The sequence below is a fragment of the Coffea eugenioides genome, chromosome 3 (assembly GCF_003713205.1).
Source record: "Coffea eugenioides isolate CCC68of chromosome 3, Ceug_1.0, whole genome shotgun sequence".
In the NCBI taxonomy this organism is placed as follows: domain Eukaryota; kingdom Viridiplantae; phylum Streptophyta; class Magnoliopsida; order Gentianales; family Rubiaceae; genus Coffea; species Coffea eugenioides.
Genome location: NC_040037.1, coordinates 38,021,261 through 38,045,723, shown reverse-complemented (window position 1 = coordinate 38,045,723; position 24,463 = coordinate 38,021,261). Strand labels below are relative to the sequence as shown.

The 24,463-nt window shown below is 34.4% G+C and overlaps 2 protein-coding genes across 2 annotated transcripts; one reads left to right on the top strand and one right to left on the bottom strand.

The window, feature by feature from the left end:
* Positions 1-3,451: 3,451 nt before the first annotated feature.
* LOC113765346 (polygalacturonase-like) lies at positions 3,452-5,428 on the bottom strand. The gene is made up of 4 exons (XM_027309490.1): positions 4,991-5,428; positions 4,183-4,472; positions 3,859-4,087; positions 3,452-3,670 (listed from the first exon to the last, which is right to left on the bottom strand). Exons 1-4 carry the CDS (start codon positions 5,426-5,428, stop codon positions 3,452-3,454), a joined length of 1,176 nt encoding a protein of 391 aa, XP_027165291.1.
* Positions 5,429-13,548: 8,120 nt separating this feature from the next.
* LOC113765345 (polygalacturonase-like) lies at positions 13,549-15,129 on the top strand. Its single transcript, XM_027309489.1, has 4 exons — positions 13,549-13,989; positions 14,182-14,471; positions 14,561-14,789; positions 14,911-15,129. Exons 1-4 carry the CDS (start codon positions 13,549-13,551, stop codon positions 15,127-15,129), a joined length of 1,179 nt encoding a protein of 392 aa, XP_027165290.1.
* The last annotated feature ends 9,334 nt before the right edge of the window (positions 15,130-24,463 follow it).

Sequence of the window (24,463 nt, the reverse complement as noted above, 5' to 3'; positions counted from 1 at the left end):
TGAACTGTCTCTCGATTCTTACCATTAGTTGCTGGAATTGCTGGTTTCTTGGCCAAATTGCTAATTTTCAGCGTTTGACTTGGGTATTTGACTGTCCAACTGGTGACATTTGTTGCGTTTCACTCGTTTCAATCAATTGAATTCATTGCTCTGTTGGTATCCCTGTTGGTATCACTTGAGTTCTATTTTGCTAGTTTCTGTCTTGCGTCCTTTGAAGTGCCTTTGGTTGGGTATTTTCTGCGTTTGTTTGTTGAATTGGAGGGCTACTGTGCCACGTCCTTTGCTTATTGCTGTTGGTGGCGTCTAATTGACTTGCTGGGAGTATTTTACCTATTGATTTCAATTGCTAAATCTTTAGAACATTTGTTGCGATTTTGGGTAGAATTGGGTTCATTTGTTGAGATTTGTTGATTTATTTATACTCTATTACCGCTTCTAGTCTGTTTGATCGCCATATTCGTTGGAATTGACTGCGTTCAAGCACATTGTTGGACGTCCTCGGCCATTGATTGAAACTGCTGCATTGTCTAGAAATTTGCTGGTTTGAAGTTCTCTGTTGCACTCTAGTTCGCCTGGATCAAGACGCACGTCGGAGCTCTCCTTCCCTCTACAATCTTTCACTGCCGCGCACTACCGTAGCACCATTTTCACTCCACCGTTCCCACCTATTCCATAGCCGCCCGAGACCTTCCACCACGTATTCAGGGAAGTGTAGTTGTCCTATTCGCTTTCTTTACTTTATGATCTCCATTGAGGACAATGTCGGATTTAGGTGTGGGGGGGAGAGCTGTGGTACAGCTGGTATTTCTGGTGTTCAGCTTTTAGTTTTTTTCTTTTCCTTTATTTTCGTTGTTATTTGTTCTATTTTTCGTTTATTTCCTTTTCTTTCTTCCTAGTGGTCAATTTTTTATTTGAATACCAAGTTTGATGTTGGATTGTTGTCTCTAATTCTGCTATTGCTAAGTGTTATTAATAAAAAGGTATCAAGTTGATGTGGTTGAGTTCAGGAATATCTCTTTGGTGAATATCAATAATTGCTTAACTTTTTCTATTTTTGGTTAACTTTTCTAAGCATGGGGAATGATTGTTGGCATTTTTCATGTGAATAGGTCCAATTATTAATTTTAGTTCTCCATATTTGGAAATTTGAGGTTAGCTGCTGTTATTTTTGTGTTATTTTAGTTATTGTGCTACATGGTTGTAAATAAGAGTTGACTGTACTCCGCTAGTAGTTACTACTGAGTAACCGGGGATTTTCACCTAAAGTGTTGATTTTCGCGTCAAAAGGTAGTAGTTGCTATGAGTGCGTGGTCCCGTAGCAATTAGAGTTGAGTAACCGGGCTCCTCCATCCGTCAAATGTTGGAGTTCGCGTCAAAAGGCTCTAAGGGCTATAGACTAAGTCTTTTGTTACTCAAAAAAAAAAAATGAAAAAAATGAAAAAAAATAAAGATTGTATTAGTATGTGAATAAGTCAGCTTGCCGGTTTGTGATCTTAATGTCGAGATTTTGGTTAATAGTTGGACCATTTGCTGATAAATGTGAGCAACCATTCCTTTTTCTTAGATTAGTTTGCTTTAAATTGGAGGAGTTGGTGGTTGAGAAGCTAACCGGAGTGGTTTTTCTTGGATCTTAACTGTGATGCTTGATATATGTTTTTCTGGGTATCTTGGCAATATGATAGTTAGAGCAATAGCCATTGTCAAAATTTTGGTGTTCAATTGCTGTTCTTATGCTTGAGGGCAAGCATGATTTAGGTGTGGGGGGAATTGATAGGGTGTTAATTGTTAGCAATTTTATTGTTAATTTTCCTTTTTATCCTTGCCAAATATTGTTTTAATTATTAATATTTACTTATATTTGGTATTGGACCCAATTTCAGGGATTGAAGCAGAAAACTACAAAAAAGGAGGGACTTTTGGAGATAATTGAGACTTCAAATAAGCCACAGACTTGGCCCACATGGTGATATACACGGACTGCATTTCTTCTGCTAATTGGGAGTGTCTTGAGTACTTAAGAGTCCTAAGAGCAATGAAAGACGAAAAAGAGGAGGAGACATCAAGAGGCCTTGCCTTTTGTACTTTGATTTGGAATCTGCGGCGGGGACCACAGAAAAGCATTAGTCATTGGACTTTGGAAGGAAAGAAACGTAGGAAGCTTTGAGAGTTGTTTTTGTTCCTTATTTGTGGGGACCACTGGATGGATAGCTTGGGTCATCTTCCTTTTGGCTATAAAAAGACAATTGTAAGAAAGGCTACAGAGACAGTTTTTAGCATAGTTTTAGTTTTCTTTTCTTAGCTCTTTCGCATGGTTGTTCTCCATTAATGGAGGACTAACCTCTTAATTCTAGTCAAGGGGACAACTGAAGACTTGGTTCAACAATTACTGTGAGATCTAATTTATTTTAATTGCTTCCTTAATTTATTGGTATTTATATGTTTCCTGCTTTTAATTGCTATAGCTCGTGTGAGTGATTGAATAGATGCGCAATATTTAATTATTCACATAGGCTATTTTGCTAAATAGGGATAATTGAATCCGTAATTGTTCGTTATCTCTATCTTAGTAGCAACTGGCGTAATTGGGTTTATGTCAGGGGAGCATACGATCTAGTTTAAACAAACCCTCGTAGCGTGTTTGTTAGTTAGGATTGGGCCTTTCTAATTATTAATACAATCTAGAAATTAAATCCTACGGTCGTACCTAGGGTTGTTTTTGGGTTAGAAAAATAGCTAACGGTCGTACCTTAGCTATCGAGAAATTAAGGAAGGGTTGGTTGTTTATCGCGTGCATGACAACTATAACTAATCTATTAATAAATGTGGAATTATCTGTGAATCAATGATCAGTGCCTGAACCATTTCTGAAGTGTACCCTTGGTTAGAGTTTCCCCAATCATTTCTTTTAATTAATTATTTTCTACAGTTAATTTATTTAGTTAGCATTTAATCCAAAACCCCCCATGCTTTGGACTCTAGAAGAAACAAATTATCCCCAGTCCCTGTGGATTCGACCCTACTCACCGCTATATACAAAATCTGTATTTTTCTCGAGTAGGTATTTATTATTGTACAGGTTCGGCACCTGTCATTCATACTTCTTTGGCATTGGATTACAAATTTTTCATTAAGATAAACCCTTTAAATTTGATTAGTCCAAAAACATAAAATTTTGTAGGATAAGAACAAAGGGGCCATGCAAATTGAGTAACTTAAATTAAATTCATTTTACTATTGGAAACTAATTCTCAGTCCATTGGACTTGTTGATTACAATGACTACTATTGCATGGCCAGGCGAACGATAACACTACGCCAACGCCTCAGCCGCACGCAATGTCCATCTAAAGCCACTTTCTGTGCTATAATTTCCCCATTATATGTCCCCATTATATGTCCTACTACCATTTTTCTTTATCCTTTTTTTCTTTTTTCTTTTTTTTTTCCTTTGTCTACAAACAGCTATCAGGGCCAAGCAGACCAAGTGTAGTTCCAGCAGCATTGGCACAAGATGATTTGGCTGGTTGATTTTTGTATGTCAACTTCACATCTTCCAATCTTATTCCGATGCATGGATTCTTCTTACTACAATCAAATCTGACTGCAATTGCTGTTGCTGATGTTCCGTGGATGTCTTGATACGTAACATCATTTATTTTAATGCCTGACACCTGTCAAAAATATTGAAGTACAAGTTATCAGAAAATTATGTGTATTTTGAAATATGCAGAAAGAGATGTTCACTTAGTTGTCCATCTTCATGCTTTACTTTCTTTTGTTCAAATGGAAAAAGGGTTAACACAAACTCTTCATTATCTTTAGCCAGGAAGTGAAATAATTTATATATGTAGAAGTTTACCTGGCCAGGACAGTTGATGTTATCTGGGCAATAGTTCTGATCAATAAGGATGGGGTTTTGGACATTGATCATGGTGACATGCTGGAACAAAACATCCTTGACAAAACCTTTGCTTGGCCTACCCCATGATTTAATCCTTACACCATTCTGTGTATTCTTGAATGTAACATTTTTTACAGTCACATTCTGTACTCCCTCTTCTTCAAAATCCTTTCCAAGACTCCCAATGCTGACCCCCAAAAATAATAATAATAATCAGACTCAGATTTTCCAAATAAATAAAATTGGTTCTTTAAAAAGAAGATGATAATTAATTTTAGTTACCTGATACCATGGCCAGGGCCACAAAGAACATTTTCAATCCACAAACTAGTAGTGCCAGGGCCAATTGAAACGCAGTCATCTCCAGTACTGATCTTGGAATTCAAGATTGTGACTCCTGATGAATATTGCACATGAATCCCGTCCGTGTTGGGGCTGTTTCCAGCCGCCAAAACCTTTACTCCTTGCAGTTTCACGGTGTTGCAGCCGTTGAGCACCAAGTGGAATAATTGGCTATTGAGAGAAGTAAGGCCGGCAATTGCAATGTTGTTTGAGTTGGTAAATCCCAATGTCTGCATGCATAAAAAAAGGCCATTTAAAAAAAAAAAAGCATTACTTAGACAGACTGCAGGCCATTAAGATGCTTAGCTCATACATCTTACCAGCATTTAGATTTGAATGGTTCCTTGAAAATGTGCCAAAAAAAATGTATTTAAAGAAATCAGATTCATAATTTATAGACAGCCTAAAATTTCCTAGAACTGAGAACTCAAAAGGCCAAATTCATATATCAGTTCAAATTGTAACCGCCAAATGGGCACCCGGGAGTTTATGAACCATGTGACATTTCTTGCTAATGAGTGTGAGTAAGTTTAACGGAAATGTTAGTTATTAATTATTTCTCATTAGTCTTTTGATCAAACCTTGAAACTTCCCACTTCCCCACTAGCTTCAGTTATGGCCACTATTAGAGTCCAATTGAATGCACATTACATAAACTTCCCACTTCCCCACTAACTCCTAAGCAGTTTGTGAAGAGAGAAAATAGGAACTGAAATGGTGAAGGGGCAATTCGGTCATTTTGACTTACCGCTGCGCCGCTTGGACACTTCCTGCCGGAGGCTTTGCAACCCCAGAGATCAGTACCCTGGCCATCAAGAATGCCACCGCGAATGAAAACTCCATCGACCCATTGAAACTGAAGCCAGAAATCAGCATTTCCAATGAGTTTGTAATCTGAAGGAGCCACGAGGGTACCATCTATTCTAAAGCTTATAGCTCTATTCCTGCATGGTCCCAGAAATTGTGCTTGCTTCACCAAATACCTTCCTTTTGGTACAAAAATTGTGGCCGGTTCGGGAGAGCCACAAGCTGCAGCCCATGCACTTAATAACGACTTGGATGAATCAGTTTTCCCATCAGGTTTTGCTCCCAAGTCTAAGATGTTGTATGTGCCAGGAATGGCCAATGATTGATTGAACAACAAGAAGAGAAGTGTAAGAGTAAAAAGACTAATGGGTTTCTCCATTTTCAACTTTTTCACGCACTCACAACTGTAAAAGGAAGGAGAGGGGACAAGGGAAGAAGAATGTAGTGGAATCAAGAATTGAGATGGAGTTTGAAGGATGAAGAATAAAAGCACTGGAGTGGGATATTTATAGAGGGATTAAGTGCAGCATAAATTGTGATCAGTTGGAAGTAGAAAGGATGAGAAAAGAATGTGCTAACTTTTGAACCAATTGGAATCAAAAGCAAGCAACCAGCGCCGGAATTGGGATGGGAAATGTGTGATGGTCACAACGGAAAAAGAATGAACATTACTTCAAGCCTAAAATAGCTTTGGAGTTTGGCTGCTTTTTGGGTAAAAGTGCATGCATTGACATTGGTGGAAAGTTTGTGCCATGGGAACAATAGTAATTAGGACTGTACTTCTAGCGTAAATTAACTCCTTTCACAATTGTACATGAAGATTATAGGACTTTCATTCTGCCTTCCAAAATAGGCGTCTGTGATCCAATACAAGACATGTACGATCATGTTTAAATAGACCATCCACTCTGTGGAGCCAAGTCATGATTCATTTAATGATTTAGTGATTACTAACCGTAATAAACTTGAGATTTAGCAAAAAATAATTAAATTGATCAAAAAATAGCTATATTAATTAAACTTTTCAAGCAATTTCAAGAACTAGGAATTTGAGATCTTGAATTCAAATCTCACTGAATGTTTGCAGAGTTTTATCCACCAATATATATGGATTAATTTGTAGTGTTATTAAGTTATAATTTTAATTATTTTATGGGTTAGTTTATAATTGGTTGACTACTCCTACCATAATGGTTTTTTCTTTTTGTAATCTTATTAACAAAAAAATTAACTATAAAGAAGCCAAATGGGAAACTGATTATGAGATAAAGGACAAAGTCAATGTTAATATAGAATTGTGATGAAGTTAACTGTTTCACAAAATATAAGGAGTTTGATATGATTGCTTAGACGAAACCCATTTTCTTGAATCCGCAAATGAAAACAACGACCAATACGATAAAGAAGTAATTGGCAAGCAAGACTTCAAAATACAAATATTCAATTGGTTCCTTAGTAAAGAGGCCATTGATCAGTTAGTTGATAATATAGATCGAAAGGAAAATGGGCACAAAGAAAACAACCGCCAACTTGAACAGCAAATTGAAGAAACCACCTCCTCCTTTTAGTCCCTTTTTTGGGTACAATGCTATGCATATGGCGTCTGGATTGCTTTACGCACAAGACTAGTCTAACATCCCAATTTCCCTCTTTTGGCCGCCATCACCTCCATCATATACACCATTTTGTACCATTTCTTACTTTTTAAAAAAAATTCAGAAGCGAAAAAAGGAATTATTTGGTTTTTGTCTTCGCAGTTAAGAATACAAGGTAAATTAAGGTGCAAACTGATCATTCTATTTGTTATCTGCAACTAAAACTTCAACCAGAAACGAAATGTGTACAGCTCTAATAATTTTAGCTGCAGAACTTCAAAGTTCTAAAGCCTTATGAAGCTGTAGACAGATATGGTCATGGATCCAGAACCGCTGGTTCCGATTTAAAAATCGATGGTTCCAGTTTTTTTTAATAGCGATAGTTTCAGTTACAGTTCTTCAACCCCCAATTCCGATCTGATTTCAATTCCAATGTTATTTCGATTACGATTCTATTTTTTCTGGTTATAGTTCCGGTTCTTTTAGTTTTGTATTGTCACAAAATTAATTCTGAGATAATATGACAATAAATGTAGAAAAAAAATAAGAACTTTATTGTATTATCATGTGCAAGGAAAAAGAAAAAATGATGCAAAATTTTATGAGAATGCCTCATTACAGATTAAATTGGATTGGTCTTTGTCTTAGTGTAGTTATAGGATCTAGACTTACTAATGGGATAGAGCAATGGGTTGTTGGATTAGGATTAGAACTGTTGATGTTAAGTGTTGACTATTGATATTGAATTCTAAATAGGCCAAATAGATTTAGGTAGTAAGTGTTTTTTTAGACTATTTGAACTAGTTTTAAGCTGTCGGTTCTCTAATCCAAGTATTTGGTAAATCTGAATCTGAACCTTTAATCACAGTTATAATTCCCATTCCGATTTCCATTCCGATTCTGGTTCAAATGTGAACCGTGGCCATCCCTAGCTATAGATAATTGATGGTCTAATCTAAAGAAATGCATCATTGCATATGCCGGTCATGGGTCTTGGCTCCCCTGCAAACAAGCAAATGTCTCGAATCAATGCGGAACTTCATCAAGTGTTCTCAAATAAACCAAGTTCGAAATGGAGTGGAGTCAAACGTGCTCTCAATCAAACTTATGGTATTAAACTCAGTTAAAATTTGTATTTAAAAGGTAATTGGCCCTTCAAAAAGCATATTTAAAGGGCTTGTTAGAACTTTGTCAATAGGAAGTTTTGATTAAGGACTCTAGCTCCTTTCGTTTTGAAAAGTTTCGACAATACCCATTTGGCTCTCAATTTACCAAACGAATACTCTCAGGTACTCTGAAGAATGATGCACACGCAGATACATTTTAAAACGTGGTGAATGTACTGGTTCATTTGGTAACTCAAAATTGACAATCCTAATTACAGAAGCAAAGAAAGTAGTCATACGCCAAATTTCTTCATAATTTTCATGTACTTGATTATCTCCTTGGTTGCTTTTACATAAACTTTCTACTTTACAGAAATGGCCCCCCATGACGGTTCTGTCAAGAAATTGACAAAGTCACATTTCAGAAAAGTTTGTAGAGCCTAATTACTATACATCTTCTTACCGTGTTTAATTGATCCATATGAGACCATCATGCAGTGCATGTGGAGCTTCCTTACTGTTTAATCACTTTATAGAAGTCTCCTCCATAATTGATAGAAGTATCCATATCGGATAAGAAATCTCACAAGCTAGTTACATATTTGTATACTTTTTTGTTTCTAGATCTTTGGGCTCTTGTTGAGTATCTATTCTTTTGTTTCAGCTCTTCAGCTATTTGAAAGTACTTTTTCTGAGATTTGAATCGTAGGCCAATCAAGATCAAGCTGAAAACTATTGTAGCATATGTTGACTTTTTTTTTTTTTAATCAAACTCAAGCTTCAGGTACTAAGTTGGAAATGTAATAGAAATGTGTAAAATGATTATTCCGCTAGGGCTTCTACTCAAGTTTACCTTGATGAAATTTGTGGAAGATGTTACAGTCCCTTTTAGGTACAATGCCCACGATTTTAATCTACTTACATCTTGCCAAATCATTTAGTGATTTAAACTTTTAAAATAATTTAATAATTGATTACTTTTACTCTGTATCTAACGGTGAGTTTAATTTCATCAGTACAGTACCCTAAAAAGACTGTAGAATTCCCCTACATTAAGAATACAAAGTTATTTTAGCCTGCCTTAGTCAGTAATAATCTTACCTTAAAAAAATTGAAATATTTCTCACCGTAAATCAATATTTAAGCTAAATTGACTCTGACTTTATTTGGCCTTACCAGGCAGGTTCATGAACTTATTGACGTGCATATGGTGAACTGGTTGTGCAAATTTGTCAAAAAAACCAAAGTCAGGAGTTCATATTATACCTTGGAGGATGTATCTATACATTAGGAGAATTAATGTAAATCCCGGCCGCAAAATTGCATGTGAGAAGATTGATTCTGATTGCAGTTGATCTCTTTACACATGACACCAAGTGCCAACCAATCCAAATCGGCCTTTGATGCGGGGTTCAAGCAATTAATAGCCTTGATTTAACCCCAATTAATGCTATTGGATTGGGAATTAATAGTGGCCTTTATGAGCCAATCATTGCTTAATGTGACCACAAAAATAAACAAAGAGCAGGACAATACAAAAGTAATCAAGTTTTTTCTAAAACTAATAGAGTTTTTTCTAATGGGTGCTACACCTAAATCACACCTAATCTACCATATAAATTCGCGCACTAACAATTATTCGACTCAATACAATGAAACTGTACCATGGGAAACAATAACCTATGGACAATTAACCAGCCAAATTCAACAAGTTGCACTCAAAGTATGCCGACAAGACAAGATGCTCAGACAACTTGCAAAGGATCGAATCCAAAGGAGAAAAGATCTTGGATCATATTACGAGCAATTTGGGCTACCAAATTGTTACAAAAAACCTCACAAACAGCCCAAGCCTACTAAACATCTTGACAAAAACCCCTTTTACAAAAAGAAATACCAGCCCAAACAACCTTTACCCATACAGCCTCCTCAAAAAACAACCCCATCTCCAATTATTTGTCACAAATGCCATAAACCCGGACATATAACCCGATACTATAAACTCAACCAAAAAGATTAGTACCTTGGGGTTGGAAGACCAAATTAAAGCCCAAATATCAAATCTTCTAATCGAATCAGAAACTGATAATTCTGAAAGAGAAGAAAATTATATCAATGAAATGGAAGATGATATTTCAACCTTTTCCTCCTCCCAAACCACCAGTGATAAAGAAGAAGAAGGTCCTACTATCAATGTTTTGACAAAAGATCAAAACCTTCTTCTTGATATCATTGAAGACACCTCTGAAATAGAGAAAAGACAACTCTATTTAAACAAATTCAAAAAATCCTTAAACCAAGTCACAAATTCTTCAAATCCTTTAGCCAAAGACCCTAGAATTCTCAAAACTTACAATCTTACAGATATTCTTAAGAGATTTTCCTCTAAACCTATTAAACCTTTGACTTTTCAAAACCTTCAAATAGAAATTGATCTTCTCAAAGAAGAAATTAGGACAATTAAAGTCAGACAAGACCTCAACAGCCTTGTTCTTCAAAACCTATTACCTATTGAGGAACCTATCAACCAAGAAGACACTGAATTCCTAAAACAATTATCCAAAAAATCCAAGGAAAATAAGGATTATTTGGTCCAGATCCGATTACTAATTAACAATAATTATGTAATCGAAACTGAAGCCCTATTTGATACTGGGGCAGACCAAAATTGTATTCTTGAAAACATTGTCCCACCAAAGTTCTTTGAATAAAACAAGGAAGGTCTAAGGGGAGCCAAAGGATCTAAACTTGATGTCAGCTTCAAATTGACAAATGTTCAAATTCAGTTCTTTTCCTTATCCATTCCAGATACATTTTTTCTAGCCAAAAAATTAACCAACAATGTTATTTTTGAAATACGTTTTATTCACAAATTTATTCCTTACCTAACAACAAATGAGGGCATAATACCTCAACTCCTCGATCCTAATGCTCTCCTACCCTTCTCTAAACCCTTAAAACTAACAAATTCTATTTTGCATGAAGATGGCGAGCTCAACATGCAACAATTGGATACCTAGCAACCTTCCTAATAGTCTTATTGCAAAAGATTATTATTCCTATAAACAACAATGCGGGGAAGATAAGATCCGATATTTCGATGTTGTATTTTACAACACCAAAATTGGACAACGCATTCCTCCACATCTTCGGCACCAACATGACAACATTACTACAAAACCAACAAACTATACAGTTCGCAGATTGAAGGATCAAAGTTTCATCAGGCGAAGAAAAATTCAGCGATTAACCCTTCACAAACATTGGCTTAAAAACCAATGGGGTATGCAAGCACCTGAATTTGACAGAATGATTTAGGAGACAAAACAAGAGCTATCTGCAACAATCTGCTAAAAATATAAACAGAATTTTCAAGTTGGCTCAATCAGAACAAAATTCAGCAAAAATCATATTTTACTGTAGCACCGGAAGCACTGTAGCAGTCCGGCAAGTTACTATGCAAACATGACAACAAAAGACAAATAATGTACTGTAGTGCGCACTGAAACAATACTGTAGCGGCATTGTAGCAACAGTAAAAACACTGTAGCGGGTACTATAGCATTACAGAAATTTTTGCTATAAATACCCCTCAAACCCAACAGAATTTTTACACCATTTCTTCAAAACTACTTCTCTCTCTAGCTTGAAGAAACTCTCCTCCTTCTCTCTACAAACAAGGTCTTAGTTTTTATATTTTAGTTTTTAGAATCAAACAAAGAAGCAAGTCTTGAGCAAGCTTCATATCTTATAAGTTTTCTTACATTCTGTTGTTCTTATATTCAATCAAATGGTCGGCTGAGCCGCCTTATATCCATTTAATTCTTGTTTTTACATTTTGTTTATACATGACTGGTTCAACCGCATATACTAACTAGTGGCAGTCCTATTGCGACCCACTTCTTAACTCTTATGCTTTCATTTCCCTCTGCTTTATTTATTTTTCTGATTTAAGGGGCTAACCCCTCGTCCCGTCTGGCTATATATAGACTCTCATAATATATATAAACTAGAATTGTAAAAAAAAGGAGGACCAACTTTGTTTTTTAGCCCCCGTTGGTTTTATCATTGATTTCAATAGCATCTTGAATTCCAAACCCGCAAGATTACAAAGAAAAAAATAACTGATCACAAAATGAATTTTACATCATAGTGATCCCACTGAAATATTTTAAAAAGGTTCAGCAAGTTCACTTCCAAAAAATATAAGTCTCGCTGAACATTTTTTTGTAGTAAGAACTCACAAAATTTAATAGAATTAATTAAACCACAAATATTAATTTTCATGCTAAAAGTTGATTGGTGTAAAAAATATTCGCACCTTTGTACAACATTATTAAATCGAATGCATAATGTTTGTAAGTATGGTAGTACTAATTGTTTAGCATACCATAAAACTATATTTGAGCATAAATATTGTTTACGCTCACATAAAAAAAAATGTCGTTTACTTTCAGTTATACACATTAGTTAGATTAGATGCATTCTTTGATATAAGATTACTTAGAAATGAGTGTATGTAAGAATTATTGTAACATGAGATTCTACGTAATAAGGACTATACCAACTCAAAATTCATTTCAATTGATGCACGCATATCCTCTGATTACATTTATTATTAGATTATGAAATTAGTACTATTTTTTTTGGACTCTCAAATTGTAGCAGTTTCGAACATTTAAAATATTGACTGCTGCTATTATTTGGATGAAAATTGAATTGAATAATACTAAAACAACTATAGAATTGGTCTTTTCTTTTCTCAAAAAGATACAAATACGACAAATTAAGGTTAGTTGCGTTTATGGGATGAATAGATAAACATGTCATCTGATTGGCGCTTTTGATTTGTCCAAAGGCCCTCCATCCATGATGACGTCAGACACGTGGGGTTGGAAGTGGCGTGGGTGAGTGGGTGACGGGGCCGTGAGGGAGCGGAAATGCTGGGAAGGGGTGGGCCGTGGGGGTTGAAGAAAATGATAAAGAAAGGCGAGTGAGTGGTAACGCAAAGGACTGGACTGTGGAGAGCATGCGGGCGCGTAGACGGAGGAGTGGGGGTGGGCCCACAGAGTATCTTCAATTTCAAGCGTGTGCGGTCGTTGCGGAATCTGTTTTGGCGTCGCTGGTTGGCAACTTGGCGACTGGACGCCGGGCCCTCTTACGACGTCGTCTCTTTGTAAACCAGATCATGAATCTTCTGCTGTCCTTGTTTTATGTAAAGTGAAAATAGATGAAAAGCATCTCCTATTATGACAATTGTTCAAGACGGCCCTCTAAAAGTACGCGTTGAAATTATAATACTCACTTAATTTTAATTTAGTTTTACATGAATATTCACTTAATTTCCTGTGATTCTGTTTGTATCTATTCCCATAATTCAAAGCAATTAGACTCTTATTTAAATAAAGCTAATATCGGTGTCTTTACTAGCGATTTTACAGAGATCATTTTCCGTCTAATTTTCACTTTTTATAAAATCATAAAATCACAAAAAGGTGACGCGGATATTTTAAAAAGGGATCTTGTAGTACTACACAAAAGTACAGGAAATTATGAGTAACTTACCCTTTAATTAATGCTCTTCGATCCCTTTACTGTTCTTTTTCTAAAAGTATAAAATGAAATAAAATAAAAACTAATTTCAACCTTTGACCAGTATTTTGATGCTATATGAACTGTTCATTTTCCCCGAACAGTCAAATAATTTGTCATTAACCAACTGCCACTCTGGATAAGGGGAGAAGAACCAGCGCCATCCCTCGCTCTCATGTCTTCTCTCATAGCAAAGAGCAAGGGAAATGGCTTATCCAAGAAAACTGTTTTCACTCGCATTGCCCTTTTTGTTCTTCTTCTTATCATCAGCCTCCACGATCACATATAATGTGCGAAAGTTTGGAGCCAAACCTGATGGAAAGACCGATTCGACAAAGGCCTTTCTCAGTGCATGGGCAGCAGCTTGTGCTTCAGTAAAGTCTGCAACAATTTATGTACCGCAGGGAAGATACTTGCTCGGGGCTGCATCATTTTGGGGAAATAAATGCAAGAATAATGCGATTAAAATACGTATAGATGGTACTCTTGTAGCTCCCTCAAATTATCGTACTATTGGCTATGCTGGCAACTGGCTCAAGTTTGAAAGAGTCAATGGAGTGACAATTTCTGGCGGAACTTTAGATGGACAAGGCATTAGTCTTTGGAACTGCAAAGCCTCCAAGAGTAACTGTCCTGGTGGTGCAACGGTATGCACAATAAACAAACCTAATGCTGTACTCATAAAAAATTAGTACTATGATTACTTCCCAAACACAAACATTATATATCACATGGGCTGAATAATTATGCATGATTCCAACCATTCATTTCTTGACATATTTTTTCTTGTCTATTCCTTTTTTCTCGTTCTTGTATTAATGTGGTAATATGTGCTGCAGACATTGGCATTCTACAATTCAAATAACATTGTCATCAGCAAATTAACGTCATTGAACAGCCAAATGTTCCATGTTATGCTTTACGGCTGTCAAAATGCTAAGCTACAAGGGATGAAGATCTCAGCCTCAGCCACTAGTCCAAATACTGATGGCATTCATATTTCAGGGTCCTCTGGTGTTACCATATTGGGCTCTAACATAGCTACAGGGGACGATTGCATTTCAATTGGCCCCGGCGCCTCCAATTTGTGGATCGAGAATGTTTCTTGTGGCCCTGGCCATGGAATAAGGTAAATAATTAATTTATGTTTAGCATCAAAGAATTATGGTTTTTAAATGAATACCAGTGGATGTGCATTCTGAAATTAATCTGGTGCAGCATTGGGAGTCTAGGATGGGATATGCAAGAACCTGGAGTACAAAATATGACTGTTAAAACCGTTACTTTCAGAGGCACACAAAATGGCTTGAGGATAAAGACTTGGGCAAGGCCTAGCAATGGATTTGTTAAGAGGGTCCTTTTCCAAAATGCAGTAATGCTGAATGTGAGATACCCTATCATCATCGACCAAAGTTATTGTCCAACCAAAAATAATTGTCCAAATCAGGTAGGTATTACAAGGCAAAACGAGTTCAGATGAATGTATTTCACTGTCTCAAGTCCTACCTGCAGCTTCCAAACTTGTTTTGTTGGCTTCCCTTTCTCAATATTTGGAGTTCCATTTTCAGGGTTCTGGTGTAAAGATTAGTGATGTGACTTATCACCAAATTCATGGAACATCATCATCACAAGTAGCTATAGCGATTGATTGCAGCAAGGACTCCCCATGCAGTGGCATAAGATTGCAAGATGTCAACCTCAGATACATGAATCAACCAGCTCAGGTATCATGCTCCAATGTTGCTGGAACATCTACAGGCTTTGTTCAACCGAAAGGCTGCTTATGAAACACTCCACATATGGAACCCGTCAACTTCAGTGTACATGTTTTTATTAAGGCTAAATTTCTGTCTCTCTTATGCTGTATATATACAAATGAAATTTAAGGCTTCATTTCGGATTGATTGCGACTTCTGCTCCGTATAATTCGAAGTTACACAGTGTCACTAGTGTCTTATGTATACATTCTTTTGTTTGTATAAAATAAAGGGCTTGTTTGGAACCAAGGTTTTTGACCAAGTTTTTTAGCTACTAGTTTTTTAACAACTTTAGTCACAGGAACCCAAAAAAACTTAACAAATTTTTTAATTTACACACTTCAAAATATATCTAATACACAAAAAACTTCATCTTTTATTCTTCTTTCTCCCCCACCCCGATCCACCACACCTTCATCGCCGGCCACCACCTCCGCCGCCGCTTCCAGCTCCGGCCACCTAATCCGGCCCGGCGTTCCCTTTTTTTTTTCTCCTTCCTTTCTCCCTCTCTCCTTCCCTCCCCTCTCCCCCTCTTCTCCCCCTCCCCTCCCTGGCCACCCTCTCCTCGGTGCCGCGCGACCAAATTGAGGGCTCCCCTCGGCGCCGTGCGACCAGATTGGGCAAAGGGGGAGAGGGAGATGGAGAAGAGGGGGAGAGAAAAGCAAAAAAAAAATGAAAAAACTTCCGCTGCTGGTTCTCTGGCTTTAGGAGGGAGAAGGGGAGAGAGGAGCAGGGAGGGAGAAGAGGGGAAGAGAAAAAGAAAAAAAAATATGGGCGTGCAGGCTGCTGGTTCTTCAACAAGGCAAAGGTGGTGGGGGAGGGAAGAGGGAGAGGGAAGGAAGAAGAAGAAGAAGAAGAAGAAGAAGAGAGGAAAGAAAAGAAAAAGGAAAGAAAGAAAGAGAAAAAGAAAGAAAAGGAAAAAAAATTGGTAGGACCATGGCGGCTGGGGAGGTAGAGGTAACGGGGAAGGGGGAGGGGGATGGAAGAAGAAGAAGAAGAGAGGAAAGAAAAGAAAAAGGAAAGAAAGAAAAAGAAAAAAAAAAGGAAAGGAAAAAAAAGTTTTTCATCTTAAAAAAATTTTTCAAAAACTTCTACAGTGCACTACAGTAAAGTTTTCTACAGTGCCTTACAGTAAAGTTTTAGACAAACTTTCAAAAAACTCAGGTCATGTTTATTAACAAGGCTGTCCATCTTTTGCTTTCTGCAAGATGTGATTCTCAAATAACTAATTGGTATTTCAAGAAGGTCAGTCTACAAATTTATTCTTCAATGTGAATTCTATAAAGAAATAAGTTGGATAATTGAATGACTGATTTGAGAGTCACCTATTTAATATCTCTACTGCTTAAACTAAGTTTTGGAAATAACTTAGTTTGGATTGGCCATTTTTTAAAAAAAATAAAATTTTTAAATACAATGTTATAGTAATACATAAATAAAAAAAATTAAAAAAATTTTATTGATACAATATATTAAATATTTTAGAAAATATTTATAATAAAAATTTTTCATATAAATTGATACAGTAAAATTTTTCAAAAAATATCCCAACAACAGCTGATCCAGATGGAGGAGACTTTCACATGTAATCTACCATCTACATGTGGATTTGGATTTGGCACAGGTTGCCGCAAAGCCCAAAGTTGAGGTCTTACTTGCAATATGGCGTTTGGAATAAAGGTGTGGTGTGACATGTATGAGCCATTTTACGCGGGACGAGTCAGTGAGAGTCTTTTGGTCAAGGGGACTTTGCTACAAATAACATTTATCCCAATACAAATCAAGTTAAGCCGGAGGAATAGTAGTTGGTATAAATAAAGTTCATCATTTATTGAATTTTCAATTTCACCCTTATAAAAAAATAATTTTTACCCCTATCATCTAATCACATTTTGTCTTTATAACCACTCATAACTATCCCAATCTAAATACCAAATTATTATAACATTATAAAGCAAAGTTCCTTAATAAAAAAATTTATGTCAATTTGATTTATGTAAAAAAATTTGTCTAAAATTAATTTATTTTAATTATTTCTAAATTACACACACATTTGGTGTGCCCTTAACACTGGTCTCAATAAAGTTCATCCCATCTACATTAGATCATCGAGTTAAAATAAAGATTACATAATATGAGCTTTGGCTTTAATTAATTTAGTCCAAAATAATTTAGGTGCTGACTAATTTGGCTTTCCTTTTTCTTCGAAATGTTGGTTAACCACAGTTTTCAAATTTGACCTACAGTGTGGGATGTTTGATAGAAAAAATAAATGCAAGGGATTTTCTATCTCATTCTTTGTTTCACTTTTTTTATTATAGCATCAATTTTTTTGCATAAATATTCTTGATCAGTGCAATTCCAAGATTGGCACGCGGGAAAATTCGAGTAGATAGGTTAGGCATTCCGTCTATCAGGAGGAGAAAAGTAGACTAACCTATAGGAGGGTTTAGTCGAGAGTTTTAATTATAATTTTTCTTGCATTTGGGTTTGTTGGCAGGGAGTTTTCGTCCATTTGTAAGGGGAAACTTTGTCAAAATTTTCTAAAAATAAAATAAAATAATATTTTGATTATAAAAAAAAAGATTAGTAATCTTAAACAATAAGTTAAAGAAATAAATCGAACCTGTGAGTATAGAAATATTTCTAAACTTAGTAACTCCTATACCGTCTTATGTCAATTAATCTCACCAAAATAATTACCTTCTTATAGGGTTGGGTAACTATCTTAATGAATTAATTGCAACTTAATCTAGATGTAAATTTGTATTTCTTAAATCACTCAACAATATGTGAGAAAGAAATACTAGTTTCCTTTGAACACTAATATGCTTAAGATGATGTGATTACTCCTAAATACATGACACTAAAAGAAAACTCATGAAATGTCAACTAATCAATATCTTGATTGAAAATTTATAATTTGAATTACCAAACTTTATGTGATGAAAAAAAATTTTAACATCAAATATTTGGGACGTAGTTGCCACTCTCAAATATATAATGTAAAAGTGAAATTATCAGCATGGTATCTAGTAATTTCTCAATAATCAAAAAACTTTATGTTGATTAAATTTCGTTGAATTTTCTTTCTATTTTTTATTTAATATAATCACTTAAGTTTATGTAATTAAAGCCCTTTACTATATTTGAGATGTGATGGGTTCTGTCAAATACACAATGCAAGAAAACTTTTACTGAAAATTCATAAGAATTAAGTAACTAACTTGTTGACAAGGACTCCTTAATTTCAATCACTGAATTATATGTAATTAAAATTATAGTACACCAAACATCTAAAATGTTGCGGCTACTCTTAGATATATAGTGTGCTAGGTTTTGTAAGGATAAAAAAAATAGTCAACTAATTTTTATTTCTACAAAAGAATTTTTTAATTTCCTTTTTCCTCCCATTCATTTTAATCGCCAATTTTTATGTGTTTAAAATATTCCATGCACCAAGTAGTTGAGATGCAAGGAGAAACTTTATAATGGAAATTCTATGAAATTCAAATGTAATCAGCTACACCGATATTGACACCAAACATTTAAATGATAATATGAGACATACAACCATAAGCATAGTGTGCAAATATATTACATGATACCACAAAATATCTGGAATATAGAGGCATAAGAAATTGGATATCAAAAGCAATCAATAATTACTAAAAAGATGTCTCTAAAGTTGTACTATGCTGTTTTTAAAGACTGAGGTTTGAAGTAGGGGAATACAATTTAAAGGTGATCAATTAAAAGACAACTTGATATTATTATTACCTTCCAATTACGGTGTAAAGAAAATAAACCCACCAATTACCAATAGTGGTCAAGTTTGAATCAATTTTTTTTCCCATTGTACTAATTTGAATTTGGTTTTATTAGTATTGCAGTAGTCAGGATGAGCTCGAGTTTCAGATACCGTTTGGATTCTTATTTTTTGAAAAACAAGTTTTTCATATACAATACTACAATAATACACAAACAAAAATAACTCCAAAAATATCACATCCATACAATATATAAAAAATAACTCTAAATATATAATAAAAAATAAAAAATAAAATCCACTCCATTTTCTTCTTCCTTCTATCATCACCACCTACCACCACCACCCTTACCCACCACTACCATCATCCCCTTTTACCACTCCCTCCCTCTTCCTTCTCTTCTTTCCTCCTCTTTCCTCTCCCCCCTCTTCCTTCTCCCCTCCTCCCTTCCCTTCCCCTCCCTTTCCCCTAAAAGGGGAGCAGTGGGGTGTGGAAGCGAAGGGAGGAGGAAGATGGAGGAGAGGAGGAGGTGGAAAAGGGAGGGGAAGGAGGGAGGAGAAAAAGGGAAGGCGTGGTGGGTGGTGATGGTAATTTTTAAAAAAATACCATAAAAATTTTTAAACTTCTAAAAATACCCTAAAACATATCCCAAAAACACCTTCAAAAATATCACGAAAAGCATCTACAATAAAAAGGTTCTTCATATACATTGTTACAGTAAAATATTTCAAAAGCACTACAAAAAATAGCTAATCCAAATTATGGTGTGTGTATGTGTAAGGCTCCGTTTGATAACACTGAATCTGAATTCTGAATTCTGAATTCTGAATTCTGAATACTGAAATAATTAATTTGCTGAATTTTAAGCACTGAAAAGAGATATATGAATGTCTGAATCTTAATGCTGAATCTATTTATACTGTTTGATAAATATTCATAACTTAATGCTTAATAAGCTAAATTGTACAATTTTGCCTTTCTATCTTTTAATCCAAAAAGGAAATAGAACCTATGATTTAATTAACTTAAAATTGTTAGGTATGAAAATGACAATGATTGTGAAGAGCAATGCATACAATGACAATGTTTCTTTGTGTGAGAAAAGGGTATGGTTTCATCGTTTTTGAGAATGGGAAAATGAGTTTTTAATACTCCAAAAGCACGTTCAATTACATTTCTCAATCTTGCATGTGCTTGGTTAAAGCGTTCTTCTTTTGATCTTGGACGAGAAGCATTTCGAAAATTAGACAACCAATATCTAATATTTTGATATGGTGTCATAAAGCCACGTGTGTGTGGATAAGCTGCATCACATAAATAATATTTATCTGCACAAAAAAAAAATATATCAAAATATAAATGTTTGTGGATGAAAATTACTGCAAAAAAATACTATTGTTAAAAAAAATTTTTGAATAGAGAATATCAGGTTGTTTTGTTTAATTAGATAAGGATTTTGAATAGGGAATATTAGGTTGTTTAATTAGATAAGGATTTTGAATGTAATTAACAAATAGGGATATATTTGGTAGATAAGATAAAGTAGTTGAAATAAATCTCTTGATTCTTATCAAATTAAGCATTCAGCTACGATTCTTGTGCTGAAAAAAATACATACAAATTCAGCACCACTTAATAAGTTCAGCAGGTGAATTTTTATTTATCAAACACCCACAACATCTGAATGTCTGAATGAATTCAGTTTCAGCACTTTTTTATGTTATCAAACAGGCACTAACACTCACTATCTTTCTATGTTTGAGTTAAATTATAGTTTTTCGCACTCAAAATACTATGATAATTTTAATTTTAATAATTACTTAAGCTGCCGTTAAAAAATAATCCAAGTGATGTGGACTTTATTTTTTGCTCCCACATACTTGTTTAAATGTTACAAATTATAAAGAAAAACTTGAGTTATAGATGTACCAAATAAACCTGAATTCAATGTTTAGTTTTAATAAAAGTTTGCTGTTGACTTCCATTTCCTTTACGCTTAAATACTTATCCGGCACAACTGTAACCGAAGTTTGTCTAGGTAGCTAAGTCGTGCTAAAGAATGTTGTCAAATTTTTCATGACCATGTCCATCGAAGTTTCAAATTAATATTAAAATAACTTCTAAGGAGACAATGTAAATTAGCTAGTGATTAGGTTTGCTGGTTTAAAAAATTGGGTTATTATCACTTTACCCCGTTAAACTATATCACTATTATCAGTTTACCCCCTAACGTTATCTTTTAGTCACTTCACTCCCATAAGTAATTCAACTCAACATGTTAAGAAATTTTGGATAAAAATACCCTTTTTTCTATAGCATTACTACACCATTATTATTACTTTATTCCCTTAAATTATAGTGATATAATCGATTTAATTCCTAACATTATTTTCTTGGCATTTTACTTCATCGTTAATCTAACTACTATGGTAAAAAATTTTAAAATATATTTACCCTTATATATATAATTAAAAATAAAAAATTTAGAATAATTATTCTTCTTTTTTTTTCACTTTAACAGATCCAAAAATATAAAAATAAAAGAGTTTTCTCAAATTTCTTTTTTCACACTTAGTAATACTATAAAAAGAAAAAGAGATAAGAAAGAAGGAGACAGAAAATTAGATTTTGCAAAAAAAAAAGTCTAACATTATAGTATTAATTTAAGGTTGTTGGAATTAGAATTGAAATCTGGTAGTAAACAGTAAAGTGAAATAATTTTAGAATAATAAAAGTATTTAATTCTTTCTTATTTGTATTTTCTAAAAAAAAAAATTGAACTCTCTACCTCTCTCTCCTCCTCTCCCTCCCCCTTCCAATCTTTCTATTATTTTAATATTAATAAGATTGCCAAGAAAAAAGAAATCAATATTTTGACTTTTTTTCTTGATACTAAAGAGGAGAAGAGCCACTCTAAATTTTTTATTGTTTTTATTATACAAAGAGAATGGTACTTTCTTCTAAAGTTTTTTAACTTACTAAGTTAGTTTAATGGTGGGATAAATTGCCTAAAAAATAACTCTATGGGGTAAATTGATAATGAAACTATAGTTTATTGGGGTAAAATGATAATAACTTTAAGGGCTAAACTTGTTATTTTACTTTAATTAACAAACTCTGTTAAGTTTGACTGTTAGTCTTGGGGGTAAAGTGACTAAAAGATAATGTTAAGGGGGAAATTGAAAGTGACACCGAACGTTAAGGGGCAAAGTGATAATAATCCTAAAAAATTTGGTAGATAAAGAATCACAGCCAAGTTAAATTTTTGTCTACTTTCGTGTGGTCCCTAGAAGAGACAAAGGTACTTGTTATTAGATTGATGACTAGATTTATTGAGTTCAACGAACTCTATCTAGATACATTGAGGAAAAGAAAATATAGTTGCCGGGAAAAATTTAATGGGATGCCTTCTTATAAATTACCACAATGTTAACTAAGACTACTGGAGAGTATTGTTTAGCAAACCAAAATAAGATATCTAATCGTTATTTGATAGCCAAATATGTTAAACTCCAATGACAAAATTAATCTATAGAAAAAGTATGGGTTATTACACCATAAGATGTATTAAGAGTAAATTTTTTACACACTACCAGTGTACATTTTCTTTTATTAATAGGTTTAGATTATACCACATAACATCAATTAAAATTTAAAATTTAAATCATACACATGTAACATGTATTCATAGCTGCTAGTGTAAAAAAAATCATTGTATTATTAGTGTATAAAATTCATATATTATTAGGTGTAAGATATTGTTTAGAGCTAATGAAGGTAGGAGGAGGGGTGGCGATGGAAAAGGGGAGGAGGAGGAGAAGAAAGAGAAGAGAAGGAGGAAGAGGGAGGGAGAAGAAGGGAAATGAGGGAGGAGGAGAGGAATGAAGAGGGAGAAGAAAAAAAAAAGAGGATTGGCTACCGGTAGTAGCAGGAAGCGGAAGGCAACGGTGGTGGGAAATGGCGGCCGGCAATCGGGAGGGAGGAAGAGCTGATCTGGTGTAAAGGTACGAAGGAAGAGAAGAACGGAAAAGAGAAAGAAAAGGAAAAAAAGAAATAAAAGGAAAAAGGAAAAGAAGAGGAAAAAAAAGGAAAATTTTTAGTTTTTCCAAACCTTAAATACACAAAAAAAATTTACAAATTTTACAGTAAGTTACAGTAAAATTTTATACAAACGCCCAAAAAATACACCTTCCAATTGGACCCTATAGTATATCTTTTTTTTATTTCTTTAAAAGGGAAGGGGTAGAATTTAGGGGGAAAATTGAATGATTAAGCATTTGATTATGTTGTAAACAATGACTTTTTGGGTTCGCATGGATCATATAATCGCTCTCAAATAAAGTCAATATACTTGCATGTACACTTATGTTCTTTCTGTTGTACAATTGCTTTTTAACATAGTACACTAACTTGTTGATAGTGTCCAAAGCTAAAGTGTACATGCTTAAAAAATGGACAACTTTTTTTAAACTAAGTACACTAACTTAATATTTGATCAGTTACTAAAGATTACATAATCCATGTTAGTGATTATTGCAATTTTTATGCATGGTAATAGCCTTTCTAATTTGCTAATGAAGCAGAACAATCTATTAAATTCTTAATAAAATCATAAACATATTTAAGACATCCTAAAAATCTTTGTAACTGATTAAAAATTTTTAACATCCTTTTGTAAAACATCTTTGGCTGCTTTGCAATCAATTTGCAATAAAAACTTTTTATCTATCAAATCATCTTGAAATTTTGTAATACATATAACAATTGATAAAATTTCCAAAACCAGAAACCCAAGATGAAAATGAAAGAAATTGGAATTTTATCTTGTAGAAATAATACGATATGATGCATGTTTGTAAAAATTAAAGCAGGCGACTTGGCCGACCATATGCATGTGGCAAGCGTTAATACCGGCCATATGCAAGATGCATGTATACATAAGTCTGGAGTATAAAATTTGAAATATTATTAGAGAACTTATAGAATTTTGCTTTGAAATAATCCTATCTATTACAAGGGAGTTGGGCATTTTGAAAGACTAAGGGTTTTAGAGAGAGGAGCTTGAGAGAGTAATTTCAGAGAGAAGTTCTTCTTCACTTGCTTCGTTTGGCTACCTTCCTCTTCTTTATATAGAGTTGATAAGAGAGATATGCTTGAGAATATCCTTCCAATGACATCATTACGTGAGTCATCTTATCTTCTTTTGTCTGGTAATCTGAAATTTCATTGGTTGTTTGGATTTCTTCTTTAGCCAACATTTTGAATGGTTGGGTCCTACTTTTATTGAATTGGGCTGAAAATTCCTTAGCAATCATCTTCATTTTCTCGAGCAGGATCTTGAGAAAATTTCTTCTTTTCTTCATCATTATTTTGGGATAGGACCTCGATCAATTTTTTCTTGATATCTTCTTTACTGGTACTAGCTGCCATGAAACATTAGAACTTATTTTTTGTAGTTAGAAATTCTTGATTTTTTGAGAATGCCTCCATGTCCTACCTCTAATGCACTTGTTTCAACTATCATAAATGCATGCAAATGAGGAATTCCTAAAAATGGAAGATACTTAACAATTTGCTTAATCCTCTAGACTGTT

Excerpts from the sequence above, each read along its gene's own strand:
- LOC113765346 (XM_027309490.1), bottom strand. The coding sequence starts at position 5,428 with ATGGAGAAACCCATTAGTCTTTTTACTCTTACACTTCTCTTCTTGTTG. Across the intron at positions 4,473-4,990 it reads AGTGTCCAAGCGGCGCAGCG|ACATTGGGATTTACCAACTC; the intron begins GTAAGTCAAAAT and ends TTATGCATGCAG. Across the intron at positions 3,671-3,858 it reads ACATCAACTGTCCTGGCCAG|GTGTCAGGCATTAAAATAAA; the intron begins GTAAACTTCTAC and ends TATTTTTGACAG.
- LOC113765345 (XM_027309489.1), top strand. The coding sequence starts at position 13,549 with ATGGCTTATCCAAGAAAACTGTTTTCACTCGCATTGCCCTTTTTGTTC. Across the intron at positions 14,472-14,560 it reads GGCCCTGGCCATGGAATAAG|CATTGGGAGTCTAGGATGGG; the intron begins GTAAATAATTAA and ends AATCTGGTGCAG. Across the intron at positions 14,790-14,910 it reads AAAATAATTGTCCAAATCAG|GGTTCTGGTGTAAAGATTAG; the intron begins GTAGGTATTACA and ends TTCCATTTTCAG.